This window comes from Alligator mississippiensis, chromosome 4 (genome assembly GCF_030867095.1).
Source record: "Alligator mississippiensis isolate rAllMis1 chromosome 4, rAllMis1, whole genome shotgun sequence".
Lineage (NCBI taxonomy): Eukaryota > Metazoa > Chordata > Crocodylia > Alligatoridae > Alligator > Alligator mississippiensis.
The window spans coordinates 25205791-25223584 of record NC_081827.1 but is presented as its reverse complement, the minus strand read 5'-3'; the positions used below and the strand labels follow the sequence as shown (position 1 = coordinate 25223584).

General features: G+C 41.8%; 1 protein-coding gene across 1 annotated transcript in view; it reads left to right on the top strand.

Moving 5' to 3' along the window:
- The window catches only part of ORC5 (origin recognition complex subunit 5), a 156846-nt gene extending 139284 nt beyond the window's left edge, over positions 1-17562 (top strand). Inside the window, exons 14-15 of the mRNA XM_006263721.4 lie at positions 7203-7315; positions 17010-17562. Of these exons, the coding sequence (XP_006263783.2) occupies positions 7203-7315; positions 17010-17055 (159 nt within the window). The 3' untranslated portion in view covers positions 17056-17562. The remainder of the gene's footprint in view (positions 1-7202; positions 7316-17009) is intronic.
- Positions 17563-17794: the final 232 nt, after the last annotated feature.

The following is a 17794-nucleotide window of genomic DNA, read 5'->3' as shown; positions in this document are numbered from 1 at the left end:
TAACTCCAGACTAGTTCTGCAGTCATTTTGACTGAAATGTGTTTTCTAAATGACATCTGGTTTTCAAACTGCCTTTTGTTACATAGCAGCGGTTTTAACATCTGTATGAATTTAACTACCAGCAGCAGTGGGTTTTGAGCAAGTGCAGCCAGCAAAGTTAATTCTTTGCTCTTAAGAGCGGTATGTGACAGTGCAGGAAAATGTTAGGATTCACAGAAGTTTTAATCTGTTTGAGAAAGAGAATATTAAAAAGGTACTTACCTAGCATGCCATGTCCTACCTGGAGCATGAACATTTTTAATATTTCAGTCACTTTGGGGTTTAAAGTCACAAAACAGATGGAAGTGTGTTTGAAAGGAAGCCAACATGAAGAGGTATAATTGCCATTCCCTTTTGGCCAACAAAATTGAAAATGATAGATTCTGTAGATGGACGGTATGTATGAGGTCACCTAGGACATCCGTACCAGTGCAGGATTGCTCTCTCTCATGCCTTTCTCTTGTAGTCTGACTAGTCCCCTTTAGAACACAGCTCTGAATGAGACTGTCATCGCTCTAGAAAAACTTTTCAAGCTTTTCCTAATATTCAGCCTCATTTTTTCCTTCAGTTTCATCCCACTGATTCTTTTTATACTCCTACCCCCATTCTAACTAGACTGAGTAATTTCTCATCTTTTCTAGTTTGTTGCTGTGTTAGGGTATAGGTTTTTCCTGCCAGTGGTCTTCTCTTACCAAAGTCTATATATATTCATTTGTTTGCTGGTCCAGCCCAATCATTTTTTGCTCTTCTGTGAGCTTTCTCCAGTTTGTCTTTATCCTTCTGGTCAGAGGCGAGGGCATTCTTAGCAGACAGCCTTTGTTTCAGGAATTCTGCTGATCTGAAACCAGTCTTTGTTACCCTGTAGGGAGTGATGCAGAGCCTATCTGTTAATTCAAGCTAGTTGGGGAGAAAACAATTAGTTCAAACGGCCTGTATGTTTTTTATGCCTTTTTCCACCCACAGCATTAAACGTTTAAGTTTGGCCACTGGATCTAGCAGTAATCCAGGAGATCCATGCCTGTAAGTTGTCACCCCTATTCTTTGCCCTTGAGATTCTCTACCCTCCACCCAAACACACATTATTCTTTTTCAGAGATATTTCTCAGACATTTGTCAATCAAGGGAAGTTCAGTTCATATTGGTTTTGCAGCAAAGCCGTAACACCTGTTCCTTCATTCCTCTCAGGTCAGGTATTCTTCAGAGTTCCCAAGAACCCCCTCAGAAATTTCCAGTTCCTAGTAAATAACATGTTCGTCTTGCTGTGGTCTTTTTTTTTTTTACCAAGACTCAGCTATTACTGTGTCCAGTTCCACTTTTCTGAATAGTCTTAGAATATTTCTTCTAACCATAATTTCTTGTGTTCAAAAGATTCTTGATAAATATTCTTTTTTAAATCACCCACACACATTTTTTCTGGCTAGTCTCAAGTCTGTTTCTGCCAGATGTCTTTTTCTAAGCCTTTGTAACAATGAAATACAGCCTCTGTTGCACATACCACGAAAAAAAAAAAAGCTGAGAGAACTGTTTGGGGTTTTTTGTTTGTTTGGGGGCTTGAGGGGGGGGCGGCGTTGCTAAGAGGCACAGTTAGATTGACATTGCATTTATATAATTCCAAATGTGATATGAAGTTTTGATATATTTTCATTTGAAAACAGATTACTTCCCAAGAGTCACAGTGCCTAAACTTTTGTAGTAGTGCTGTTTTTAGAAGCTGAAGTAATAAAGTGATATTATCACCTTAAGATCTAATGGAACAAGGAAACAATACTATGAACCTTCTTATTTATCTAGTAACCTGCAAATAGTCTGTACCAATTCAGGTTCACTCCACTAGTTTTTGCCTCATTCAGAGTAGCAGTTTGAACTCCCACCACTAGGCTAGAGAAAAAGAGAGTGTGTGTGTGGGGCACCCATGTGTATGAGTACATACATTAAAAATATGTGATATGTGTGTTATATAAAAAACAACTCCATCAAAAAATAATGAGGAAAATCTGCCCCATAATATCCTGTAACTCGGTATCTACACGTGACAGAAGGTAAGGATTTAGGTTTAAATTGGGCCTGGGCAGAAGAGAGAATTGGATCTTGGTCTCTCATATCCCAAGAAAGTTTCCAAACTACTGGCCTTAGTCACCATGCAATTTCAGCAAAAAGTGCTCCTTGAATTTGTCAGTAGTTTTAATTGTATTAAATCTGAATTTTTCTGTGAATAAGCATTTCCAAAAAGAATTTCCACTGTTAATAGGATGGCAGCAGAAGAATCCCCCTGCCCTATAATATTTGACCAGTGTTGAACTAAAATAGCTGTGTTCTTGCATGGGTGTATTTAAAGAGTTTAAAAATTTGGATTTTCTTAAAAACACCTCTTACAAAGGCTTCCCATTCTTTGGCCTTAGCTTGAGCACAAGACTCGAATAGACAAAAGGTTTTAAGGGTCACACATCCAGCCCCTGAATATATATTTAGCCCCCGACAATATATTCTGCTGCTGCTCTGTCAATTCCAGAACTCTTAGATTTACAAATTAATGTCATTTCTTTTTTATCTGCCACTGGCATTTACTACCTCTCATTTACTAGATTACCACTGTTATTTTTTCTGTGGACCCATGGCACCTACCAAGCCTCAGGACCTGTGATTTCTCTGTAACTATATATATGTAAGATAGTGATTGTGAATAGAGGTCATGAGAGTTGGCTAATGTGAACAATTTGCTAAGCCCTTCCCACAGGACACAAGTTGGAAAATTCACAGCCACTTGCACAATAAATATCCTTCTTGTAAAACATATTCTGGCCCTGCTCAGTTTGGCTGTATTTTTTGTCTTCACCTCTTCACCTTTTCTCCTCTTTAAACTATAAATTAAGTCTTCCGTGATTGGCGTGCCACAACCATATGTACCACAGTTCCTGCATGGTGTTCATTTTGGGGAAAAAAAATCTCAAATTTGGTGTAGAACCTTCCACATTTATCCTTGAAGGTTGTTACTTTAATCATTTACCTTTTAATAAACTCCAGGCATTTCTTGGAAGGTAGCAGAGGTGTTAAACTGCTAACTTTCTCCATTTGATGGGAAAAAATGATAAATATTTTGAGATTTTGCAGTCCATCAGGGACAGGAACTAGGCTGTTTCTGCATGAGTGAAGGGGATGGTGAATGGAGAAGATATAAGAGGAATGAACAATGAAAGAAAATTGCATTGGTAGAAAGGCCTATCAGAAGGGATGTTTTGTTTTTCTGCCCAAGATATATAGTATCAAAATACAATCGCTGCTCATGATTCTTCCTAAATGTGGTAGAAAAAGCTATGCAGGGCCTGGCTACTTCTACGTAATCTATCTTGGACTCTATAGCACTTATATATTTCTGCCTCTACTTGTCTGTGATCAAAAAGCTCCCGTCTGCTGTAAGAACATCCTGCCGAATAGCAAGTAGTTAGTCTGCTGAGTCCACTATGCCTCCATCACACGATACTGTAAACGATTTGTTGATGCGTTTCCACCAGTTTGTGCATCTGTTCCAACATGAGACATAAAACCTGTTGTTACAAAGTTAATGGAGCCATCTTCTGAGCCCTCTTTAGGTGATTGCTTTTCATTTTGCTCGCCACTAAACGGAGCAACTTGAAACGGGCCAAGAAAGAACTAAAAACTTAGTTTGGATTCCAGGCTCATCTTAGAGGGAGGTGTCACCTTCACTGTGTTGTAAAGGAACAAAAGTTGTGTATTCTTCAGATTTATAAAAAAATTATTTATTTATAAAAAATGGTGCTGGAGTTCATTTGGTTCGAACCGTCACCTTCACAGGGTCTTTTTTTGTTTTTACCAGGACTCATTCTGATCCAGAGAGAGGCAAATGTCATGCCATTTTAGACATTCAAAACAGCTTTGGGGATTTACTTGCTTATTATGAAAACATTCTAGGCTATCATCTGTATGCTGTCTTTTGGGGCCACTGTAGGAGAGATGCCATCTGCACATGCCTAAGTGGATTAAGCTATATATTATAATGTTATGTTTTTATGTTATCCATTAGTCAGAGTAACAATACCATTTGGTCATGTGAATCAGACCAGTAAGTATTGCTGTATTCTCTCCTGCCTTATCTTACCTATCTCAACAGTCTCTGTTTTCCTCACTCCAGCATTCTCTGAGGAGTGTTTATCCAAATATATGGTGGCATGCATTGCCGAGTGTTTTTAATATGACCTACAACGAGTGAGCATTAGGATTCACAGTGTAGTAAAAATGGCCTGTCCATCTGCCTGCATCTAGTTCAGATATTGGCCAAGCTGCCAGTTGGAACTCAGTGCAGGCTTTCCAGAGCTGTTTTATTGTGTAGAGTCAAAAGCAGTCATATGCCCAATTTAGTAGGGCAGTGTATGTTTAATTGTTGGAATTCTCCATACCTCTTTACTGGCAGCTGCCTGCTAGTCGGGAATGGGGAGATGTGGAAACCACTTGAGAGCAGAAAAAAATGAAGTTCTCTAAATGTAATTTGCTATTCTCAAACTTGGTCTTTCCCCTCGATCTAGGCTTTCTCCAATTAGCTTGTTTTTAGAGTTTCAAATCTACATTGCTAATTAGCATGAAGTGGAAGTGATGGGCCTTTCTATCCTTTGCTTTTAAAGCAACTTAAGTTTATCTGAAGATTTATGACCCATTATTTAAATATTCATGGTTAGCTGATTCTAGATGCACATGTATTGCATGAAACTTGCATTCAACTTGCAAGGATTTGTGAAAGAGATCGAAGGGCTGAGGTTTACCAGGTAAATAGCCTTGTTTTATGCTAAATGATGATCAGAACCTTCATACCTTTTGTAACATGTAGAGAGAGCTTCAAGCATTAATCAGAAACCTGGTTCCCAGCCTGACATAGTTTCAGATTTATAGACAGAGGATTTAGTAAGCAATTTTACAATGCTGACCTTCTCTTCCATATACAGCATTTGGGGAGAGGAGGAAAAATTGGTTACAATTTGTGGTTAATGCAGTGCTAGAACATTTGTAATACAACAGCAAGGTCACTTTTGATTTCTGCATCCTACATAATATTTAGATGGGTCCAGATCCAAACTACCTAGGCTTATGGTGTGTTCATTGGAAGCTTTTATGAGCCTCATGCCATTCCTTGTGTGGGACATGACCTGTTTTCATTGGTAGTCTCTAAATGTAAGGGGCCAGCTGCAACCATATCCTGCAGAAATGATTAGCCAATAATGGTTCACTGGGGTGTAAAATAGCAGTTGTAATAACAGATTACTCCATTATGCTTCATTGACTGAATAAAGACCTGAATGAATGAAGAATGAAGAAAAATGTGCCCTTCTGACTTAAACTTAGACTATTTAATAAAATAAAACCCTAACAAATTTGGGGTTGGAGAAATGTCATTAAATTGAAAGCAAAGAGATTTTCATATTAGGACTTCGTGTAATGTATCATACACTCAGCTTACTTTCTCTAAATGCACTAGTTACTAACAACATTAACTGTGAATCATCAGCTGCCCTTAACATAATTTTTAGACTTGATTTAATTCATGCAGCATTCAGGAATGTAGGAACAATTGAAGCAATAATTATGATCAAACCAAATCATTTCAGAACGTTAATATTAAGACCTGTATTGTCATATGCTGTAAACAGAAATGAATCCCTAAATATATTTTAAGCATCATCTCATTCATAGTCTTTGCCCACTAGAGAAAATGTCAGTTTTTTAGCACACCACCCATTTGTTTAAATGCTAAAATATTATTCTCATTTCCTTCAAGTAAAGTAACAGAGTTTGGGGGAGACTTCAATTTTGAAAGATGAGCAAGGTTTGAATGCTCAATATTCGCGTAGGCTTTATTTATAATCATGCAAATTTACAGTAGCTGTTTAAATACTTGCTTTCTGGATGGTTTGAATTAACATGCAGTTTCCTAATACAGGGATCCACTTGTGTTTAATATGTTAAACTGCAGTACATGTAAACTAATTAGCATTTTGGTTTTTGAAATGTGGGGCTGTTTCTGTGTCATCTCATCTCCCTGCTTGGGATCCTGGTAACATTGGGCACTTTTACACATGCTCCAGAGGTGGAAGGGGTGGCACTTCAATTAGAGTGGCTGAGAGCCACTCTGATTAAAGCACCAAAGTGTCTCATGTATCAGCATCCGCAGGCTTAAAAATGGTGGAAGGGGCACTTGACCTAAAGCTTGTTGAACATTCAGTGAGCTTTAGTTCAAGTGCCCCCACCAACAGTTTGAAGTGCAGGGACACTGATACATGAGACGTGGGAGGCTGCTGGAGCATGGTAAATGCCATGCTCCAGCTGACTCAGTTAACTAAGTCTCCTCTGACACGCTGTAATGGAGCAGCTCCGTATACAAGCACCCATAGTGTCAGCTGGTTATGGTGAAGCACCATCGACTGAGGAGAGGCCAACAGGATAGGAGTATTTGTTCTCGTTGCCCTTATCACAAAGAAAGGCACACTGAGATGATCACACTGAATGTTCTAATGTTCTCACTCCTAACATCACAGAAACCCTGGTTGTTGTGATGTCAGTCATCATTTGGAAAAAGGAAGAGAGAACATTTTTTGCATATAATCATGCATTTCCTTCTCTTCATCTAGCCCTACTCCTGAGGTCTGATGGGTTTCTGATTTAGCATTCAGTCTTCAGGTACCCTTCTCTAGGCTTGCAACCTTGTGGCTTCTCTTTCTCTTAGCAAAACAAGATGATTCTATGGGCCTGGTTGCAGAGTGCAGTAATCTGTCTCAGAGAGCTCTGGGGCATTGAACTCAGGGAGTGGCCTCCAGATGCACAGGGGAGGGAGTTTAGAACATGTCTTGTCTTGCAAGGGCAGTCTCTGAACCTGTGGAGGGATTTGATCAAGAGAATTTCAAGATAATCCCTGATATAAGGTGTCCTTGCCCTTGCACATAAGGCTGCCTGTGTTCCAAAACTGGTAATATGAGTTTATACCCTCTTGATTCTCCCAGTTGCAAAACTAGTTGAAGGTCAGTTGGCCAACATAGCTAAATATGTGATTTTCCTCTGAAACATACCTTAGAGAAGGTATGCTAATAACAAATTAAAATGTGGTCATTACTATTCTTATTTGCAAAAGTAATTAACATTTCAGTGATTTCTTTCATTTCCAGATCAGCTCTCTTGTGACACTGCAGCTATTAACCTTAGTTGGCCATGATGACCAACTTGATGGACCAAGATACAAATGTACTGTCTCTCTCGATTTCATCAGAGCTATTGCAAGGTAAGATCATTAAATGGTATTTAATGTTGCAAAGGCTGGCCTGTATGAAGGTTTAAACTTTCCAATTCAGAGTTTTTCTTAATGTAGTGACTTCCTGCAGTGGAAGGACTGCAACAAGTGGAGAAAATATTTTTGCAGATGAATAGAATAAGTTGTTTGTTTGTTAGATTTATCTCTGTCCATCCTGACAAAAGCTCAGGACAGCTTGCAGAAGAGAGCAAAATAACTTATAAAATAAGCAAACAAGAACAAAACAGGAGAAACAGAATACCTAATAAAAGCCAATAGAGTATTAAAATAAACTATATAGCACCTCTTCCCCACTGCCTTCCATCAAACAATAGACTTGCCTGCTAAATGTCTACCCATTAGGCAGGTCTTAAAGCACTTCCAGAAGATGTCCAGGCCTCAGGGAGGAATGAGTTACAGAGCTGAGAGGTCACTACCAAGAATAAGCTACATATGTTTTCACCAGGCAAACTTGGCATGTTGATGGTACTTGCAAGAGGTTGCTCTTGGCTGAGCTTAGGGATCCCAGTGGGGCATAGGGGAGAAGGCAGTCCTGTAGGTACATAGGGCTCAGGCCTTTTGGGGTCTTTTAAGTGAAAACCAGCACCTTAAATTGCACCCAGAAAGATAGTGTTGTCCAATAGGATCTGGGCATCTCTCTGAATTTGGGCCTTTGTTGCTTTAGACTCTGTACAGTCATGTGATAACTACATTCCTTGATACAGAAAGCTGACAATTTAAATTGACAAGGCAAAAGGAATAATTCCCAGGGAAACTAAGCCACTGATATACTGAAGAAGAATTGGTCACTAGGAAGTAAATCTGGATCTCTTGAATCCCAGCCTGGTGCTTTCACCACTAAACACAAACGTGATGTTTTTGCTAGCTTTCCTATTCTTTACTTCTGTGTTTTGACTTCTCACTGAGCTCTGCAACAATAACATTCCCATAATGAAAAAACAAGAAACCAAAACCTTTGACCCACTGCCAAATTCAATCAGAATTTCATAGATTTTCATAAATTTTCATAGACATTAGGGCTGGAAGGGACCTCGGAAGATCATTGAGTCCAGCCCCCTGCCCAGGGGCAGGAAGTCAGCTGGGGTCATAGGATCCTAGCAAGAAAAACAACCAGATTCTTTTGAAGGCATTCAAAGTAGGTGCTTGAACCACCTCCAGCTGCAAGCTATTCCAGACTTTGGGGGCTCGGACAGTAAAGAAGTTCTTCCTTATGTCCAGCCTGAAACGGTTTTGCAGTAGTTTATAACCATTCGACCTTGTCATCCCTTGGGGCGCTCTGGTGAACAAACGTTCCCCCAGATCCTGGTGAACACCCCTTATAAACTTATAGGTGGCCATCAGATCACCCCTGGGCCTGCGCTTTTCCAGGCTGAAGAGTCCCATAGCTCTCAGTCTCTCATTGTAAGGTCTGTTTTCCTGACCTCTGATCATGCGTGTGGCTCTCCTTTGGACTCTTTCAAGTTTCTCCACATCCTTTTTGAATTGTGGAGCCCAAAACTGGACGCAGTACTCCGGCTGCGGCCTCACCAACGCCGAGTACAACGGGAGAATGACATCCTGGGATTTGCTTGAGAAGAATCTATGGATACAAGCCAGGGTTTTGCTTGCCTTACTAGCCACAGCATCACACTGAAGGCTCATGTTCATCTTGTGGTCAGTCCTGACCCCCAAGTCCCTCTCGTCCATAGTGCTAGCCAGTGTAGCACTGCCGAGCCTATAAGCATGCTGCAGGTTTTTCCTCCCAAGGTGGAGAATCTTGCATTTTTCGGTGTTAAACACCATCAGGTTCTCATCCGCCCATTTCCTGAGCCTGTCATGGTCAGCCTGGATTGCCCCCCTGTCCTTAGGTGTGGATGCTCTACCCCAAAGTTTGGTGTCATCGGCGAACTTAGCCAGTCCGCTTCTGACTCAATGTCCACATCATTAATGAAGATGTTGAACAATATAGGTCCAAGGACAGAGCCTCGGGGGACCCCACTGGTCACAGGGCACTACGACAATTGACTTCCATCAACCACCACCCTCTGGGTCCAACCACGGAGCCAATTCCCCAGCCAGCAGATTGTGGTGGACCTGAGGTCGCAGTTGTCCAGTTTTGCCAAGAGATGATCATGGGATACCAGATCAAAGGCTTTTTTAAAGTCAGGATATATGACATCAATCTCTTCCCCCTTGTCCAGGTGATAGGTCACCTGGTCGTAAAAGGAAATGAGATTAGTCAAACATGACCTACCCGCAACAAACCCATGCTGGCTATCCCTCAGGATGTTGCCATTGGCCAGTCCATTAAGGATGGCCTCTTTGATAATCTTTTCTAAGACCTTCCCCGGGATAGAGGTCAGGCTGGTGGACCTGTAGTTTGCCATATCCACTTTCCTCCCTTTCTTCAAGATAGGCACCACATTGACCTTCTTCCAGTCCTTGGGCACTTCACCAGAGCACCAGGAGCTCTCGAAGATTTGTGCCAGGGGGGCTGAGCTATAATGCTGGCCAGCTCCTTAAGTACTCTGGGGTGTCAGGGCCAGCTGACTTGAAGGTATCCAGCCTCTCAAGGTGTTCCTTCACGAGGTCAGCATTGATGGAGGGCAAGGAATCTCCCTCACCTGGGCTTCCCTGCCCCACAGTGGGCAGGGACGTCCCATGGGACTTGTGAAAGACCAACGCAAAGTGCGTATTTAGCAAGTTGACTTTTTCTGAGCTTCGGTTGTCAGTTGTCCCTTCTGGTTTATCAGGGGTCCAATGTTGCCCTTGCTTTTCCTCCGGCTCCCCACATATCTAAAAAAGGACTTTTTATTGTCCTTGATACTTGTAGCCAGTTGGAGTTCCATCGCAGCCTTGGCTTTCCTGGTTTGCTCCCTGCAGGTGCAGACCAGTGCAGTATATTCCTCCTTGGAGGTGGATCCTGTTGTCCATCCTTTGTAGGTCTTTCTTTTTAGATGCAGGAGGTCCTCAAGTTCCCTGGAGAGCCAAGGGGGCTGCTGTGTCCCTTTTCTGCTTTTCCTTCTAGACGAAATAGCCTTAGTTTGTGCATCTAGGATCGCTCCCTTGAGGAGAAACCACTCTTCCTGGACTCCCCTCCCCTTGGGGTCGTCATCCCTTAGGGCCTCACCGACAAGTCTCTTGTCAAAGTCACCCCTCCTGAAGTTGAGGACCTCTGTACTGCTGACTGACTTGCCAGCTTTTCAGGGGTGGTGAAGGTGATCAGCTCATGGTCGCTGTCACCCAGCTTCCCTTTGATCATTAGGTCTCTGATTAGGTCGTCCCCGGTTTCCAGTACAAGGTCAAGCAGCGCTTTACCTCTCGTTGGCCCGTAGACTTCTTGAGTCAGATAGAGCTCATCCACGCATGTGAGGAAGCTTTGCGACTGTTCAGATTTGGCTGAACACTCTTCCCACGAGATGTCTAGGTAGTTGAAGTCTCCCGTGACAGCCATGCACCAGGAGTGTGCGGCTTCAGCCAATTCCCTGACGAACTCCTGGTCAAGCTCTTGATTCTGGGAGGGAGGTCTGTAGTAGACTCCCACCATTGTATCCCCTGTACTATATTCCCTACGGATTTTAACCCAGAGGGTCTCTAGTCGTCCACCCTGGGCACCAGTGTCAGCTTGTAGGGATGCGTAGCTCTCCTTGACATAGAGAGCTACACCCCTGCCCCTTTTGTCCGCTCGATCCCTCCTGTACAGGGTATAGCCATCTATACCCGTGGTCCAGACATGGGTGGAGTCCCACCAGGTCTTCATCATCCCTATGACATCATAATTGTTTGTGTTGAACAGGAGGACAAGTTCCTCCTGTTTATTCCCCAAGCTCCTGGCATTCGTGTACAGGCATGCAAGTATCCCGTTGGGGGCCCTAGACTTGCCTACTGGTTGTTCCAGGGCTGGGGCAGGGGTGGGCTCCCTTAAGTGCCTTGGCCTGCTGGCATTTGATCAACATAATCCACCTGTGATATCGAGGGACTGGGCTTCATGACAAGCAAAGTTCTTCCTGTCACAACCCAAAGTTGTGATTTTTTGTTTGTGTGTGTGCTTCGGCACTGCTAAATTATTTCCCGCCAATTTGTCGCTTTCTTTGCACGGTGGAGTTCTCTGCTGCAGGAGAGAACTCTGGTGCAACGAGGGATTTCCCGCCGAATTGTAGCTTCTTTGCAGGGTGCATCTCTTTTGCATTGTAGTGATACATGCTGTAAAGAAGTTCCCGCCATTTGTATTAGGATTCACGCCACATTATTGGCCCATTCCTAATGTAGGCACACGTGGCGGCTAGCGATTGGTTTGGTAGCCATACATAAGGCTCGGGTAGCTTCCGCCCAAGTCGGAGGAGGGAGGACGGGAGAGATTCTGTGTGAAGATCTCCAAGCGCTGCGGACCCTCGCGGACCCGACGCGCCTCCCCTAAGCAGGCAATAAAGGCAATAGAACCGAACCCACGGAGCTTTAACTACTCCGGAGGGAAGAACGAACCGCGCCTCTAGCCTCTCCTCGCCGCCGAGCACAATCCTAGACGTATCCCTTTCCTGTAACCGGACCCGCGGAGCCTAGCAAACTCCGGGGAAAACTTATCGGACCCGCGGAGCCTTGAATAGCTCTGGGGAAACTTTTCGAACCCAACTTAACCGGACCCTCGGAGCCTAGCAAACTCCATGGGAGCAATTGATTTGTCGTGTTCCTCTAGTGAGGATCCTAGTGGGAGCTGTGCCTGGAAACCTGTCCAGCCTACACCAATAACATCTTTGGTGTAAGTAAACAATCTTTTCAATCAACCATTACGCCTCCGTAACTAATTCTAACTCGCGTGCGCTAAACCGCCCCATGGTTCTCTCCGGCCCCGCGTGCCCGGGCTGCTGGCCACAGCCCGTGTGCAACAAAGACGGGTCCGGTACGACCCCGGTTCACCCCCGGCCCGCCCATGGCGGCCAGAATGGGATCAGAATCACCGCCGCACATGGCGACGAGGGCGGGATCGGGGTCCGGCCCGCACACTTCCGAGTTCCACATTCCTGGGTTTTTGTCATGAGAGGATGGGGCATGAAAACTGAAGCCCTTAGTAAGGACGATGCTGTAAGTTCCTATACACCACTTGATTCATTGAAGGTTTTTCACACAGCAAAGCAATAATAGTAAGATTTGTCCTGTTTCTAAGGGGGATATATTTTTGAAAAATTTGATGAGGAGCTCTTTATTTTTTCAGACATCATCTTGGTATCTTATTACGAATAGAATCAGTCATGTTTTGTTGTGTTTTATTCTTCCATTACAGTGGGTAGTCCAAAGTGCACAAAACCAGACTAATTGCAATGGTGTTTACTATTCTACTTTACAGAATTTTTATTCTACAGAGTTGTATTTATTCTACTTTGGGGTGTTTTTATTTGGTTTTTCCCCCACTCATAAGATCTTTTTCAGTCAGAGCAGAAAGCCGTGGCTCATTTTTGCTCCCATGGCCCAGAGATGCCTTATGGCATTTCCGGGTATCAGTCTTTGCCAGGTCATATACACAAACTCTTTGGTGTTTGCAGCCTTCTGGGGTTAATTCATTTATCAGAATTTTGCAAAATTATCTTTAAAAAAATGGGATTCAAGAGAGCAAGTTCTCTAAATTTCATTAGGCTCAGGCTGTGGCATATGGGGACCTTAAATATTGATTTGGGCTTGCCTAGAAGAGCAGTAGAGAAGAAATTTGCATAATGTCTAATAAGAATACTGGAATATCATCTTTTTTAATTTACTTTTTATTAGTTTCAAAAATAATGAAACACAAAACCCCAAAGGCTTCAGTAGCAATTAGTTAACATTTTAGATTTCCGCTTACAAATGCTAATTAAGCACATAATTGTGTCCAAAAAGGATCTCTCTGAAATCAAGACATACTTATTAAGTAAAGATATCCTTGGATTGTCCTTAAAGTACATGCTAGCATTTTTTTCTATTCTGTTTTGGGAATGGGGAGGGAACTCGCTTTAATAGTCCAATCAGAAGCAGAAGGCGATAGATTATCAAAAGGAGACTATGCAAATGTAGAATGCTAGAAAATAGGTGTCCTGTAAAGTATGAAGTAACCACAGGAAAGGATTATAAGAAGAAGACATAACAGAAATCCCCAATGGTATTGTATAATCAGATTATATTAGTCATTTCAACTATAGTTTGAAAGAAATATTCTTGAGCAAATCAGCATCATTCAAGCAGCTTCTCTCTCCATCCTGCTGTTGGCTATACTCCAGCCTAATTCTTTTCCTCTTGTTGCTTCAAGAACTAATCTAGCAGCAACCAAATGCCAGCCTTCAATTTAGAAGTGTAACTTCATTGATGTAAATAGAATTACTAAGGGAGGGTTCAGCTCAGTCTATTTAAAGTGAGTTTTAATTTGCAAAGGCATACTTAAGTCAGACCAGAGACTGCGTTAGCTGTATTCTGTGATGAACGTTCTTTGTCTCTAATACAAAGACTTCTTCAATAGAAATATTGCTATAAATGTCAATTTACTGCACTGCCAAGAGGCATGTTATGCTCACCCAACCCTAACTGATGCACAGTATTTGTTGCAAGCATAGAATAACAGAATGAGAATTCTTATAGTCTCTCTTCTTCAAGGGGTCCCTAGTTGACATAAACCAATCCAATAAATTAAATTAAGCTAGCAAAAAAAATGGTTGCTCCTCTGAAGTCCTTTTGGAGCGTGGCACAGTTAAGTTCTTTCCCCATGTTGTTCAGTACTGTGAAGCAGTTAAGAGTCGATGAAAACAGCATATGCAGCAGTGTATCTCTAGGACATTGACTACAATCAGCCCTTCATCTCCTGCGCATCAAATGTAAAGAGCACCATCTTCCAGCTTTCTCAGTGTCTGGCCAAATGCAACATCACTCTTTGAGGAACACTACCTCACTAAAGCTGAACCTAGGGCAGACATGCTGTAGTACGAAGCAGGGAAAGAACTGTTCTTCTCAGTAACAGCCACTGCTGAAGGATTGGCCTTTAAATAGACTCCTATATTTTTAGGTTCTTATATCCCATAGCCTTTGAGCCCTTTTGGACTCTGTGGTGCAAGATGCCTAAGTAATCTTGGCAGTGTAAGATGCCCATTTCCATTTGCAACTGGACAAAAAATAAAATGAGACCTAGTCTGATTCAGACCTGATTGAGCTAACACAGCCATGACCTCCAGGCTTCATTAGTGTAAGTCGCTCTTCTCAGGAATGCAGCCACATGAATGATGTCCTGAAAAAGCTCCCATTGGTACAAAACACAGCATCCCATCTGCTTAGCAACACAGATTGCTGTGAGCAAAATCACCCAGGTGCTCTGTGCTCTGCACCAGCTCTGCACTGAATGCAGAGTCCAGTCCATGGACTCTGTCCTCATGTTCTCCATGAAATTGAACCAGACTACCTGAGCGATCACCTTCCCCTCCACAGCTTGGACCTCCACAAAAGCTGCATTTCACAGGACCCATGGAAATGCTCAGCAGTGCTGGGAAGCATGGGGCAGAGGACAGACTGCACCAGAGAACTCCCTTCCGCAAGAGAGTGACTCTTCACAAGCCTTACTACTTCCAGATCTCAATAGCTATACATCTCTGGGAGATGCTACATACAGTGCTGGCATCTCTCAGTGTGTGACGTAAGCCAGCATCTCTATCTTTTCCTTTCTCATTTTCATTCCCTATTTTTTTAACTCCTTTCCACCTTCTTCATCCCTTTTCCAGGTTTCACTCTCTCACTCATGTTTCAAAGGGTAGTTAAAAGTAGTTTTTGAATATATTGATTTCTGTGGTGATCCAAGTGTATGCCATTTTCCACCTTGGTGTGAGCAGCAGGGTAAAACTGTGATAATATGCGATCTAAAGAGATTTATGTCTGTAGACCTTACAGACGATGGCTTTATTGTGTGAGGATGCCGCTGCCTTCAGCAGAATTCTGTCCCAGATGCTTGTTTCTCCCTGATGCGAGCCAGGGTATCCTAGCAGCAGCAGAAAAAGGGGAGCTAATTTTTTACCTCAGACATGTCTCAGGGAGGCAGGCTACCATTCCCCTAAATGAATAGTACTAAAATAATAATTTATTATTAGACACAGTCATAGGAGTCAGTGGATTTCTCTGCTCTTACCCAGGAGTGCAGGTCTGATGAGTGCAAAGGGGACAGACTCCTGAGTTCTCTCTCCTAATCAAGCATTTCCATTTTTTTTTTATCCTTGCGGTGCTACAGAGCAAAATACAGCCCAGTTTCCTTCCCTTTTTGAAAAAAAAATTAAAGTTGGCAAAGTTATTTTGGGATGAGAGGTGCCACCCCAGCCTACCCTGCCCTGAGGGATTCCTTGTTGTAGGCTCATCATCTCCTCTGCTGCAGATTTCCCATTTTTTGGCTTGCTCTAGTTTGAAAGTAAAGGGCTGGTATGTTATTGATAATTTCACATTCTTACTGAAATTACTCCAGATAACTAAGCTCAGCCATTTTGGTTTTTACCACTGAAGCAAGAAACTTATAAATGTGTTAGAATCTGGAGGGTCTTCTCATATGGTTGCAAGTGGTGCTAATTATTATGACAGGATAATAATTTCATTTAATTGGTAAGGTTACTGCTTGTTAGGAACAGTGAACATATTAACACATGGTAAGGCAATATAAGAACTTGTTCCTGTACATAACATTGTGGTTTAGTCGTAACTAGGGTGGTTCATTTCTATTGAATTATTAATAGTTTAATGAAACAGACCCCAGAAGTAGTATCTGTGGTTATGTATTATGGCTATTTCTAAACTTTTTTGTGTCCAACATAATACTTTAATGAAAACTTTTAGAGAAATTAGATTGGAAAGTGATGTGAGAGTTAAGAATATTAAATGATTGTAGCCTGACAAATAAGACATCCAATTAGTCAATCTTGCTTAGCATCATAAGCAGTTATTTTTGCAGTGCTGAATACTTTTTTACACATTTTATTTTATGCTTGTCATTATATCCTGTAATTTTGGTTATTTATTCAAACATTAAACCCCAAAGTCTGAATGTAAGATTGTACAGCAGAGTGAATTTGGAGAAAAAAATTAATTATATGTTTTATTCTACTGCTATTTCATTCTGCCTGCCATCAAAGTACAAAAGTATACATTAAAATCTTCTATCCTATTGAGTAGCATTCTTGGATTTTTCAAATTTAGCTGCAAACATGGGTCAACTAGTGTCAAGACTGAAAGAACGCAGACTACAAATGAGTACAGATGAAGGAGTTACGCAGTACATGCTAAAACAGGTGGTTTGGAAGAGGAACAAAACGTTCAATAGCATAATAGATTACTGCTCTGCATCTCCAACTAGTGTGCCATGTTTACCAGAATAAAAAAGATAAATTGGTGTCGACTTAGAAGTACATTTATTTTTACAGTCTAATGATCAGAAAGAAAAATCTTGGAGAAGGTATTGTTTTACTGTTTTCTTCAGTCTTAAAATGTTGAAATAATCAGGCAGCATTTTCTCCTGGCAGTAATGCCACAGGGTTAGAATTTAAGAATTGTAATTTAGCAATGTAATTGCTCTGTCTTTTGTTTATCTTGGGAGTATCACTTCCTCTTGATTGAAAGATGCATCTTGTGTGTCTTGTCTCCAAACAGGTTACAGTCCACACGCTATAGGGGTGATTGTTCTGATATACTGTATTTTTGTTTATAGGACCGTGAACTTCGACATAATAAAGTACTTGTACGATTTCTTGTGAAAACAAGCTTCACAGCCATATGGACACTGTGACAATGACTAAGGCAAGCTGTGTTCATCTATCTACTTAGCTGGCCAGGGAGAAGAGTGTTTTGGCTCTTTTGGATTTGTCCAAACAGGTGCTGGCCCAGCATGGCTTCTTATGAAAATACTCTGATTGGTCTGGGTGGATCTGAGCAGAGGACTATTTACCAGGGACCCTGGAGTATTTGGAAGCAATGTGTTAATTATAAACAGCAGGGTTTGAGCACAATCTGTTCTACTCTTAATGATGTTATCTTAACACTGAAATTGCCTGAAACCCATTTACTTAGGACTGCATTTTGCTCTATGAACTATCCCCTGTGCTTTGAACATGGCAGCAGCCCTTGTTTGTGTGCCCAGTCTTTTCACTTCCTCTCCACAGGAATCTTTGCAATTGCCTGCCAAAGTAGCTTTTCCTAAGGCCACCATTTTAAGAGAGTGGAGTAGCAAAATATAATAAACATAAGTGCATGTTTAAAATCAAGCTGGTGTAAAGCCTAGTTTCTCTTCAGTCATATGTAGATTATCCATTCAACTCTCGTGCATAGGGATTACCATTATAGGAAAACCCCAAATTTATCAGCACAGAATTTCTCTTGAGGCCCATCTGTAAACATTCGCTAATAAAATCTGGTCTTTATCAACGTTTGGAAAAAGCAACTTTTAAAATTGTCACAATTAGAACTGTCACTTCTATACCAGATGCCAGTTCTGAC